Source organism: Protopterus annectens, chromosome 3.part1 (genome assembly GCF_019279795.1).
Source record: "Protopterus annectens isolate FY-2018-M chromosome 3.part1, PAN1.0, whole genome shotgun sequence".
NCBI classification, from domain to species: domain Eukaryota; kingdom Metazoa; phylum Chordata; order Ceratodontiformes; family Protopteridae; genus Protopterus; species Protopterus annectens.
Window position 1 is genome coordinate 234,348,096 of NC_056732.1, and position 13,955 is coordinate 234,362,050.

Genomic DNA, 13,955 nt, shown 5'->3' on the forward strand with positions numbered 1-13,955 from the left:
GTGGATGCTCTAGTTGTTACATATGCCTGGGAGGTATATACCAAAGTGTGTGTTGTACTCAATGATTGGCCTGATAAGTGCCAAATATTTGGGAACAATAACATCCTTGCACTTAAATGTCATATCTTTGCTTATAAGTTGTGTTGCACATAATGATTTCCTTACCACCATAGACACATGATGGTCAAAGGCCAGGTTGCTGTCTATATGTGCTCTTAGATCCCTTACCACTGGGTCTACTGTTAAGGTTGAATTGTTAATGTGGTAGTTTTCAGAGGTGGTAGTCTTCTCCAAGGATACTGTCATATATTTCTTGGCATTCAGTTTTAAACCATGGCTCTGGCACCAGTTATTTGTCTATAAATGGCCTCTTGCAGGGTATTAGTATCATTAGGGAATTCTTTGATTGCACTCAGTTTGCAATTGTCTGTTAGAAGCCTTGACATTGAACTCAGCGAAATAAGTACCAAAACGAAGTTGCAACCACAACTATTCCTGAGGGGATCTGCTAGTGACAGGCTTCTTTGGGGAAGTAAACTTCCCTATCCTAACTTCTTGGGTCCTACTGTGGCCTAGCTGCCCATCCAGTTGGTGACAGAGGGGTTTATATCCAGTTCTGTGAGTTTGCCAACAATGCCCAAGTGGGTTATTATGTTGAAACCTTTGGGCAGGTCCAGGTAGGCAGTATGCAAAGTTTCTCCCACAGCCATTGCACTGGTGACCTTCTTGAAGAAGTTCACCAAGTTGGGTAGACATAATCTGCCCTTGACAAAACCAAACTGGTTTGGATCCAGAGACTGATGGTTACCTATGGAATTGTTTATTATTTCCATGAGAACTCTTTCAATGGCCTTGCATATGAGACTAGTCAGACTCATGGTTCTCTAGTTGCCTAGGTCTGTAAATGGCCTTCCCTTGTGCAGAGGCATGATGGTTGTAGTCCTCTATTTTGTTGGCATGAAGCTTGTCTGAAGGCTACTGTTAAATACTGATTCTAGTTATCCTGATATGTCATGTTTCATGCGATTAAGGAGGCATTTTAGTATATTATCAGGGCCCATTGATGAAGAGTTCTTAGTCTGGAGAGTGCATTGATGACCTTTTCCCTATTGATAGTTGGGAAAGTTATGGTTATAAGTATTTCCAAAGGGATGTCTGGGGGAAGAGGTGGTAAAATTAGAGCTAAATTTGTCAGCCAGTAGATTTGCTATACACTATTTTATGACCCATACTTTATCTAATTAAACATTTTGGTGGCCATCCCTCCCTCTTCTTCCTGCATGCAGTAACACCCAGACATAAGAGGGTCATACATGCAGACACATATTCTGCACATTTCAGTAGCACAACATTTTTATTTATATGCCGTTACTGTTATTTTCTCTACTTCTGCTTATAAGAGATGATGAAATTAATTCTGGTTCACTGTGCTCTTCGGTTTCTCTGTTCTACAAATATGGCAATGTCCTAGCACAGCAGTGATTTAACAATAGGAAACCTTAATGCCTGGAATGTTAAGAAAGCTATGATAAAACTATGGACCTCTTATTGTTACCGGCCAAATTCATCATCTTTGAATGATGTTAAAAAGATTGTGAAACATCCTCATCTGCATTTGTCCAAGAGTTCCACGATCTGCATAGTGACAGTCTGGGTGAGTTACATAAGTTCAGTACCATGCTTTATACATATAAAACCATTCACCACTCCTTTCTGGTCATGCTCTTATGTATAACCGATATTCAGCTTAAACGAGTCTAAGCAGAATGCATTGTTGGGGGACTTAAAAAGTTGGCCATTGCCTCAAAAAACAACTCCCCTTCAAATACTTCAAAGGTAGAAAAAAACTGAAACCCATCTTATTACTTCTTTTGTACTGCTGGTACTGTTGCCAAGCTATGCGATGCCTTCCTCAAAGCTGAAATGTTTCTTCTACTTAAAAGTACTATGAACATTTTATATCATCAGTAACTTGACATACTTTGCGTTTGATTGCCCTATTTTCTTTTTCAGAAATGTTCTGCATTCCATTATCTCTTCCTAAGGCTACATGACATGCCACAATTCCGGTCTCCTCCATCTTAGCTAGAACCATTTTAGAGGGCCAATACTATTTGAACCATGTCTAGCTCTGATGGGTGTCAGCTCACATTAGCCAGTATGGTTCCTTACTTCAGCCATATTTAGTCTCTCTGGAACACTGCTGCCTAATTCTTTAAAGATATGTCTGTCTATCCTCCTATGTCACCTGCTCTCTTGTTTACATACTTTTTATTTATTAATGTATTTCATATGGATACAAATATACTGGAGTTCTCCCTCCTTTCCAGGGCTTTACCCATCCATTTTTTTTCTGGTATAATTTTTTTCAGTTCTCCTGCATGTACTAAACACCAGTGTCAAGACATAACTCTTCCCCTGGCCCTAATCTCTGAAATTCATCTCCTAATGCTAGTTTTGGCCCCAAAACTGTCTGTATTGTCTGTCATTCATTTCTGTTGACACACATCACTTAGGCTTCATTACATAATAAACCATCAACAGTTGCAGTAGCTCTTTACAAACCATTGCAAACTAGCAGTTTCTTGTTTAGCTAATGTAAAAAAATCTGTATATTTTCACTGTCAATATAATTCACTGTTTCTGACCCAACCTGGTATCAGTAAATATTTGTTACATGTTAATATAGCAATAACCCATGCCTGGGTGTGGGTAATGCTGGATTTATCCACGGTTGGTGTGATTTGGTCACGAGGGCGAAGCCCGAGTGGCCAAACAAAGCCAACCGTGGGTAAATCCAGCATTACCCACACCCAGAAGTGGGTTATTGCTATTATACAATGACATTATTTAAGAAAAAAAATAATTACTTTTCTTAACTAATGGCATTGTATAATGCCTCCTTGCTGCCCTTCCGCAGCTATCTGGTATTCTGTGGCAGTTCTGATGTACTGCGCATGCATATGCCTACGCAGTACATCAGAGCTGTGGGCAAAAGCAATGGAAAAAGCAAGATCTCTGTTGCTTTTTAAAAACTGTTTTGCTATGTTAAATGGGTTTAACATAGCGAGACAGCTTTAAAAAAGCAACAGAGAATCTCTGTTGCTTTTTTAAAGCTGTCTCACTATGTTAAACCCATTTAACATAGTGAGACAGTTTTGAAAAAAGCAACAGAGAAAGCAAGATCTCCATTGCTTTTTCCAAACTGTTTCGCTATGTTAAATGGGTTTAACATAATGAGACAGCTTTAAAAAAAGCAACAGAGAATCTCCGTTCCTTTTTTAAAGCTGTCTCGCTATGTTAAACATATTTAACATAGCGAGATAGTTTTGAAAAAACAATGGAGAAAGCAAGATCTCCGTTGCTTTTAACAAACTGTCTCGCTATGTTAAAGGAGTTTGACATAGCGAGACAGCTTTAAAAAAAGCAACGGAGAATCTCCGTTGCTTTTTTTAAAGCTGTTTCACTATGTTAAACTCGTTTAACATAGCGAGACAGTATGAAGCAACAGAGATCTTGCGTTTTCCATTGCTTAAAAAAAGAGTTATAGTAATGGAAAAAGTCCGGGTGACCGGACCTTTTTTCCATTACTATAACTGATTTACAATATGCATGCTGACCAATCAGTGTGCACGTTTTTGAATATTAATGGGGGGTTGTTGTATAATATGCAGTTTTGCTTGGCTCCAGATGATTGTCACTGCGGAAGTGGTACCCTGACCCCATGTGCAATAGGAAAAGGGGTTGAGGATGGATGGATACTTTTCTGAATTGTTTTGTAGAATGTGGATGAAAAAGGCCCATATTAAATTATTTCATTGCTGTTCAGCTCCCTGTAAACCTTTCCAAAGCCCCATTCCTCTATTCCACACTTATGGAAATCACTTTTTGGACCTTAGTCCAGGTTTTTATGATGTTATTGTGATTTAACATCTGTCTTACTATTGTACAGCTTATGTTACACTGATATTTAATATTTAATTATCTTTGAATTCTAATACACTACTTTTATGTGCTGCTGTTGATATGCTACTTCATATGTTAAATATTTAGATCTACTAGAAGTATTCAAGTGCCATTAGCTTGCAACACTGTTTCTGTTACTTGCTGTGAATTGCAAGTGTTCTAATTCCCACTAGCCTGATCTTACTGAATTAGCTAGTCCTCCCACCACCTAACCACAGTAAACTGCATAGGCCTATCCTAAGCCCACATTTTAATTTTACAACTTACCTCCACTTCCTAAACCTAAAGTTTCCAAACACACTCTAAGCCTAAAACTCCATTCCCTCTCCCTAAACCTAAATTTCCCAGTTGCTCCCTAAACCTAAAACTTCACTGCCAGTCCATAATTGTAAATTCCACAATCACTCCCTCAATTTAAAACTTTCCTCTTCATCCCTAATTCTAATACTCAGCTCCCGTTCCCTAACTCTAAACTTCTTTCCCGCTGCCCAACCCTAAAACTCTAGTGCTGTTTCTAAAATCTAAATCCACCTCCCAATCACTGTCTATTAACTTGCACTATACTCTCACCTCCTCCCACTCTCTCCTAGAGCTGCTACACTTACCTTACTCAAAGCAGAATACACAGTTTGGGTGAGGGGCAGCAGCTCCACTGTCTCTGCAAGGCTGGAGACCTAGAACTGCCACACCTTCCTGAGCTTATTATTTGAGTTTGAGCATGAACAGCAGGCCATGTAAGATATGAAACACTTGAGTACCTGGTTGCAAGATAGTAGACTTTGAGCAGATGGGACTTCAGCGTTTGTAGCTGACCCAAAATATTTATTTGCATGTACAATCTGTGTAGTTGTGGTACCGTACAAAGCAGTGTATGTGCAAATGTCCTGTTCTGAGTAACTCATGTATAAAGAATATTACATTATTCTAATTCACACAATCTTCTTTTTTTAAAGTCTGCCCTAAGACTCTTGTTTCAGACATTTGTAATACCAATTAATAAATAAACTTTACAAAAGTGGAAAAATATCTGAAAAAAACTCTTAAGTATTGCATCCTAAATCTTCAACACACTTGCCTGTAACATCAAGGAATTACAATATGAATGCTTAAAACTGTACTTAGAAGAGTGTTGCTTACCTTCTGCTGGGTTACAGATGCTAAATGCTAGTTGGTCTACTTTGCTCTGGAGGGCATCAAAGTTTTCAACATAAATAACTTGATCTTGTGATCCACTGATCTCCAGAAGCTGAGAAGTTTTTGCTCTCGCTACTCCTACGGCATAAATGATAATTCCTGCTTTTCTCAAATGTTCAGCAGGTTCTAAGACTTTATCCTGTGCCTCTCCATCGGTGATAACTATCAGCAACTGAGTAATGCCACGGCGCCCACCATTGCTGGCATTAAAATAATCATACGTTATCTTCAAAGCTTCTCCTGTGAGGGTTCCTCCACCCATCTGGGTCATGTTGTCAATACCTTCATACAAATCTTCTTTCAAGGAATGGTTATTCAACTTAAATTGTAACTCTGTTCGATAACTGAACTGAACCATGCCAATTTGAACATCGTCCACACCAACAGTAGTATGATTAACTAGATTTTTCATAAATGTCTTCATTTGCTGAAATTCTTCTCCTGCTATGCTCCCTGATCCATCAACAAGAAACATTACGTCCACCTTCATCTTTTTGCAAGCTAAAACGTAATGAAAAATGAGAGTTAGTGACATTTGGTACTGTGCGTATTATCCATTACAAATCAAGATATTTATACAACCCAGTGACAGAACATTTTCAGTCATAATGAACTGCTTATCATACATCCCAACCTGTTGAAAACAGGAACAAAGAAAAGTACATTCATCCAGCTACAAATATGGACATTTAATTAGCATAAAATCTGAATATCAAAAAGCATATAACTCTTCCTGATTCCAGCTGGGATATGGGATACAACTCAGGAATAGATTTAAGAAACAGAAAGTGACAAAATGATGGGAAATGTTAAGTACATTATCAAAGAGACAGTGTAAAGTCTGTAGACGTATTGAATTGTATTACAATATTCTAACATAAGTTAGTATATAAAGTCAGGGTAGGTGTGGGGGGCACAGCCCCCCACATTGGAGGTTGTAGCCCCCTGCCTAATTTGATTTTGTATTATATTTCAACAAAAGCTTCACAATAATACATTTTAAACCATAGACATGCACACTTACAACACCAATGACTAACTCTTTCCAGAAGACAATATAAACCCAAACTAGGTGGGGAATTATGCCCCCCACAACCTCCACTGTGGGGGCTTGTGCCTCTCACACCCCCTAACTATATATTCTAACTCCAGGATTGTACTACAGTGGGGAAAAGGGCATGTACCTTCTACTTCTACTTCCCTTACAGTATTCTACACAGTGCCAGTATTTCACTTCACTAAAATAAGATTCGGTGAAATGAGTTTTCAATAATTTGAGTATTTAAGCGATTTGGTCAGGGTGAACTGAAATTCAGTGAAATCAGCTTTCAATGAAACAAAGTAGACATGTTGACACACAGAATTTTCTCATAAGCACTCGCTCTCTCTTTCTCTCTCATTTATATATATATATATATATATATATATATATATATATATATATATATATATATATATATGTTTATATATTGTTTTGGTTCTATTTTTGCAAAAAATTAATTCTTTGAATGGATAGTTCTGAAAGGCAGCATGTAAGACTTTGAACAACTTGGCAAGCTGTACTTTTCAATATGAGTAAATTAGTCGGTGATCTGATCTTTTCTCACTTTCATGTGATTTCCTGACTAGAACACGGTAATATAATCCTTCTCTTATCAATGCTATGAAGGACCTGGCTTCCATAGCTGCTCGCATATACCTATAAATAATCCAAAGGCTGAGTATGAATGTGATAGCATTCCTGGCATGAGCCTTTTTGGACTTTCTCTGCCCTTTAAAACACTAGAAGCAGACATAGCTAAATAGTTTTCTAATGTTACATATTTGGAACAGATATTATATCTTATGACCCTGCCTTATTTACATTTTGGCACTCTCAACATTTCTAAGCATTTCTCTTTGTTTATGGCACTTGCTGTTGCCACAGTGCCATCATATAAAATCCCAGACTTCTGAAATACAGCCCCATTGTGCTTGATGAGCCTTCCTCCCCAACCAAACACAATGCCAGTTCTGTCCAGTCTCTGTCATTGATTGCTCATGTTTGTAAGTGACATAGTTTGGATGAAATGGAATGAGATAATAATAGTCAGGGATACATATGTTGCCTAACTTGTTTGTGTCTTTCGGCTTATCACCGTTAGGGGTCACCACAATGGAACTCCAGTCCGCTAATGATTGGTAGTGGATTTTTACATACTGGGTTACCAGCCCTGACGCACAACCTTCAACTAAGGCATGCCCCATTTACGTATGCCTCCACACAGAAGACACTCTAGCTGAGAATCAAATGAGACAACGTCTTGCGATGAGGTGACAATGCTACCGCAGCACCACTACTGGTGTAATATTCATCCATTGCCACAAAGTGATGGAGCTTTTGCATACAGTACATGGATAAGTCAGAATAGTGTCTCAGTGCAGAACAATTCTGTACCATACAATCTGATGTTCCCCACACCTATGTCTGTGGTTAGCCCTGTAGGGATTTCTAACAACTCCAAACAAAGATGTGACAGAAACTAAATGAAAATGAAATCTGTGGACAACAGACCCAGTATGTCCAAATAAGAAGTAATCCAACCTGGAATATGAACAGTGTCTCTGAACACAAAGAAGTTGCTGTCCCACGAGTAACAAATCTAACGTGCAATAACAAACGTTTATGGTGAACCAATCTTGTTTAAAGTTAGCCCTGTAGGGGTTTCTAACAACACTTCTCCTAGGGTGAGACTTGACATCTAGATTCCCAAACCCACCCATCTGGGCTAGCTGTCTGGGCTACAGTTCTTTTATCAGACCCCAGGCTCTGGTAACCTCAGGGAATATAATAGAATATACTGCTTGCAAGTTTTGTTTGTCTTCTAAACACACACACACACACACATACACACACACACACACACACACACACACACACACACACATATATATATATATATATAAATATATATATATATATATATATATATATATATATATATATATATAGATATATATATGGATCTAGGACAATTGAACAAAAGTTCAATAGTCTGAACCCAGATTAACTGAACACACTTTAGCAAAAGTGCTTTTCACCGAAAAAACACTTTCGCTAAAATCTGTTAAAAAAAAAAAAAAAACACAAAACTAACGTTTGTGCTGGGGGCAAGCCCCCTCTGCATACCCCCATACTTTAATATTCTCACTCCGAGATCACACTACAGTGGGGAAAAAGGGAATATTCCCTTATCCGCACCATACTACGATCTCCCCAACAATCATTCCCCTACAACTCACTGTAGCTCTCAGCATACTTCTGCAAAAGTGCTTTTTCGGTGAAAAGCACTTTCACAGAAGTATGCCTGGCCATTTCAGCTTCAGTGAAATGGTCGTTCAAGCAACAGTCCAGAACCTATATACCTATATATATATATATATATATATATATATATATATATATATATATATGTAGTTTACGAAATTCTAAACTGTAAATCTTGTTATCCCATAAAAGGCCATTGAATATCAATATTTAGTTGCTAAATATTCCCAAATGTATATATGATTTGTCAACACTTGAGTAGATTCTTGCTTGTAATACAGTTTTGGAGTGTTTACATAACAGTGTCGAGTTTTTAACTAAGTGTTGACAGAAATGCACTGCCAAATTGAGGGTAGACAGTTTTGCAGACAGTACTGGATTAATGGCATTAAAGGTCTGCAGCTGAGATGTGCAATGATCCTTTGCAGAGGATCAGCATTAGGCAAAACGGAGGCCTACGCAAAGAACTCCAAGGCAATCCCCTTCTGCCCACTGTTTGCCTCTGCATCACCCTCAGTGGTCCTACATCCCCCATCTTGGCCACCCACACCATCTAGACTCATTACTTATTTCATGCTTTTTTCACAGTTTGTCTAACTCTTCAGGTTTTTCCTCCTTCTTTTTAACACACCCAAATTGGCCAAGACTACACTGTAATAACTGAAGGAACTATATGAATTAAGATGAAGATCTGGGATGTCACTAGATGCCAATAGTTCATGAGGTTCTAGATGTTCTGAGGTGCATTTTTGAACTTTTTGGCCAGAAGAGAAATCTCAGATAAAGAAAAAAATTCAGGGTGGTATTCACAGCCAGTTATATATGTGTGCATCATGCGCCTGTGCATGTTGTAGACATCTACAAACAAAATGGGGCTCACAGAGCATTGATGTACATATGTGTAAGCCTCCAAAAGTAACAGAGAAAGTTGTATGCAAACGAGTACTTAATGACATTTAAATAAGGAAATGTGTGCAAATGCTGCACTGAAGGTATGGTAACAGGGCACCATTCCCAACTTTTGTGATTCAGAGATGCACATTGCTAGGCAAATGTGATCATTTGTTACAAAAATGCAAGCAATGCCATTTCTAGTCACTTTGCAGTCAGTAAAGATGCTTGTGGTTGTGAGCTTTTTTGCTTCACACTCTAAACATGCTTATTGCCAGGTTTCCACAACCCAGTGTTCTTAGCTGCAGCAGCACCCAAGGCAAAGATATGTAATTTTCAGGATCAGGAGGTTCTTGATTGCTTTCACGTGACATTATCAGGACTATAGTCAACAAAGTAGAAATTGGGGAAAGTGTGGCCTCTCTACTCATATGCATACTATGATATGTTTAGCCATAATATACTTGCCACAAAGACCTTTAAGAGAGAGATTCAGACACATGGGATATCTCACATGCTTTGGCTTTGAGGATACTGCAGTGGATCCTCAGTGTTATTCTAACTCATATATGCAGCTACGTCACACACTCACCACAGGACCAACCTACCTTCATGTGTGCTTTCTATTGTCTGGATACTTCCCTGAGCTGCTTTGTGCAATAGGTTGTGCCAGTGTGTGGTAATCAGGGCCCAAAATGATTCACAGTGGTAGCAGTATCATGCAAAAAGGCCTACCATTCCATCAAAGTCAAAGTAGTGTGTGATGAATGTGACTGATTCACCTGCATATCAGCCTAGCATCCTGGTAGTGCCTATGATTTCCACATTTGTCTAACAAGTTCACTTGACTGCCACTTCCTGCATGGTAGGATACTGCATGGACATGTAGAAGGTAAGGGCAGCATAAATCACTCAGTACCACATAGCTACTTGTATAAATAATGCATAAGGTTAATGATTAAATACCTCTGTCTACATGAACCCTACGTCCACTCAAAATGAGGCTAATGAGTCTAGTTTGGAATCCACAGGGAGTGCAAGAAAAGTGGTACATCACTACCCTGTTACAGACCCAGATAGTCACTGAGGGAGTATTTAGCCTACTTAATGCCTGATTTTGCTGCCTAGATGAGTCTGGGAAGCTCTTCAACATGACTGTGCTGCAGCAGACAGAATGGTCACTGCTTGTTTCATTTTACAGAATATGATTCTGCATTAATCTGGGGTCCAGTGCCACAACTGTTGCTAGCAGGTCCTTCAGTTGGTCATGCAGGTCTCTCCCATGCATGACCTGGAAGCTGTACCAGTGATGATAACATGAATGGATAACTAGCAGCATTATGACAGCTTCTACTCAGACATGCTTGAGCATGGTACATTGCAGTGCAGGTGAAGTGGCAGTGTCTGGGTCTCAACTATGTATGTTGAAAAACAATAGATGACAGTGTAAAGTGACAAAGATAAAACATGGTACATACTGTATTAACTGTAAACTGTGCTGCATAGTGAATGGTCAAAATACATTATGCATGAGGCATTACTCTGCTCGCATGTGTGTGCGTGCACATGCATGCACACACACACACACACACACACACACACACACACACACACACACACACACACACACACACACACACACACACACACACACACACACACACACACACACACACTTGATATGGTCACAGATGTCATCATTTAGCGGAAAGGTAGTGGATGAAATAGTAGGAGCTTTCAAGCAGGGCATGTTTGATGACAGTAACCTTAAATGTGGATGCAGACTTATCAACAATTGGAGGATGTCCTGCTTGAACTACTTAATTGGGTCCCACCCCTTCATGTGAAGGGACTGTGGATATTAATATGATGTCATGGTTTTTGAACTGGTCAGAGTTGAGCTATGTACTATATCGTTTTTTCATTTCTTTTTTTTTTTCCTTTTTTCTCTCCCAGCTGACAAGTGCAGATTTTCTTTTTAAATTTCTAACAAATTTTTTTTCTTGTTTGGGATTTTCTTAACTTGTGCAAGTGCACTCTTTGGGTTGTTACCACTGCAAGGGGGATTTTGAAGAGTGTATGCCATTGTGTATGTAGGTCATATTTGGGGACTGTGTCTTACAAAATATCCCCTAATGCCAGCACTGTGGGTAAGGGGGAACTGGGATAAGAGAATTGGAAAAGATGCTGCTATGAGAGCTTGGCATTAAGTTGCTACAGTGGCATGACCTATGTGACACTGCTGTGCTGAAGCTCTTGATAATGACTGGTCAGAGCTCTGTAAGGGTGATCTGGATTGCGACGTCTTTCCACATGATGTTGAAATATGCTGAAGTTCAACATGTAGACTTGTGGAGGAATCCACCCATGGTTTACACCTTGTTTCTGGTAAGTTTACAGAAATGTGTGGACAGAAGGTGACACGGATACTATGTGAGCAACCATGCTTTGCAGGAGGATCATCATGGCATTGCCTCTATCCCCCACAAATACCACGTAATGGTGAATTTCCTTATATATTCCTTGCAATGCTCTGTACCTGACACTCAGTAGCAGAAGCCTGTGCCTGAACAAGGTAGTGATACATTTAGTGCTGTGTAGACAGTGCCTTACATGTCTTAGGAGCCAGCCATGATTACTGCCTTCATCTGGCACCCCTGTGAATACCATGCACACTGAGTATTCCAACCTCTAACATCATCATGCCCTCTTTCATAGGTTCACATGTGCATTTGAGAAAGCTGTAACCTCATGGGGACTCAACTCATTCTGGTAATGGCATGTGCCTATAGTATGATACTTGTGACCCAGCCTTGCCCACGCTGGAATCATCAACCTGCTGTAGGTGGATCTGCCAGTACACTTTGTGACTGTGTGCAACTGTTGTCATTCTGTGTCATGAATATGACAGTATTGGCGTTATTGTTAACAGCCATATAGTGCATGTTTACCTTAGTACAGGTTTCATTACTCATGCATTTGTAAAGCCTTTTACTTGAAGTAGTACAGGTTAAAGGGAAGAAATGTATGTGTACCTGGTGATGGTTTAATGTGCTCAGGTAGAAATGGAAATCCTAAACTAGCTTGTACAGAGACACTGAAAAAAATCTGTAGTAATGGATCTGTCTACATAAAAGTTGACAGTTTACAACCTACCACAAAATAATACTGACCTTCTCCAACAGCTGTGGACATGGGTGGGTGTACTAAACTACTAGTATCCATACCACCTTGCTCCTCATCAGGTGTCGGGATCAGTGGAAGCACCCCAAAAAGTGATATTAGGAGCAACTGTATCTTGTTCTGCTTTACTCCTGGCATGGGACTCCGTGTCATTAGCTCTCTTCCTAGACTGTGCCAATGTATGATTTCTTCCTCCAGCGGCATTTATGTCTGCCAACTCTTAGTTCCATACATAGCATACTCTGCTTAGCTAAGACTGCCTTTAAAAACAGACATTTACCATAGGTCTTAAGTGCCCCCATGAGGATGTGGTTCTACTCACTACTGAAGTTACCCTACCTATGTCTTGTTCCCTGCTACTGTAACAGGTTGACCCTACCCTAGGAGAAACACAGTGGGTATTACTCTCTGCGGCAGTGCCTTACTTCAAACTGAACACAATCCGTAACCCACCCTGCCAGACTATGACTAACACTACTATGTGACTCTGTCTTGCTTTGATTAGAAGAAGCAGGGAGAGAGACAGAGAGAGGTAGAGAGAGAGACTGTGTGTGTGTGTGTGTGTGTGTGTGTGTGTGTGTGTGTGTGTGTGTGTGTGTGTGTGTGTGTGTGTGTTTGTATGCATTGGTCTTTTTCTGTCTGAGCAGAGCAGTGTGCTATGTAGTATGATATCTTAAAACTGAATGGCATGTGTGAGTTGATTATTGCATGTTGTGTGGTGGAGGGTTGTGAGTGTCTGACACTGAAAATAATTGATGGTCTGTGTTTCATTATATTCAGTTATGTCTGTGTATATGGTACTGTGCATTTTGCTTACAAGGTCCCAAAGACAATGACAAATATTAATATTGCTTGCTGTAGCATATAATAAAAAAGGCATTCCTAGGTGTGTTACTTGAAATTGCTCAATGAATGACAGCTGGTAGTTCTATAAATAGCATTTCTCTTACTAGCATTGTAGCTGCATCTTCTGCCCTGTCTTTTATGTAAGGAAATGTAGGAACCAGGACTGCACGCAATACCATGACATGTATGATGTTTTAACAGTTAGCTAACTTTACAAATTTTATGTGAATGAAGCTTTTTTGGCAAGCTGCTCTGTGAATTGCATTACTCCACAGAAATGCACATCCTTTCATCATTGTAAGCAACTTCTCACAAGCACATGCACCTGTGTGACTCATGCATGTGCACGGCTGTTCTTCACATGGAAATGTGTAACCATGCAGCCACCTGAGTGCACTAGGAGCTGTTCAGAGAATAGCAGTCTCACTTTCCCACTACAGCCACATTTTGGTTTTTGAATTTGGATAGCATGGATGGCTTCTGTGTGAGGCAAATGCAGACCTTCAAGTTGGTGTGGTGCTTTAAGTAAATACAAATATTTCTTTACCTTTATGTCACCAGTTATAAG

General features: G+C 39.5%; 1 protein-coding gene across 1 annotated transcript in view; it reads right to left on the bottom strand.

Annotated features, from left to right (window-relative positions):
* LOC122798074 (collagen alpha-6(VI) chain-like) overlaps positions 1 to 13,955 on the bottom strand; it is a 1,097,601-nt gene that overhangs the window by 726,647 nt on the left and 356,999 nt on the right. The window contains exon 9 of the mRNA XM_044066731.1: positions 5,104 to 5,661. Within this exon, the coding sequence (XP_043922666.1) occupies positions 5,104 to 5,661 (558 nt within the window). The remainder of the gene's footprint in view (positions 1 to 5,103; positions 5,662 to 13,955) is intronic.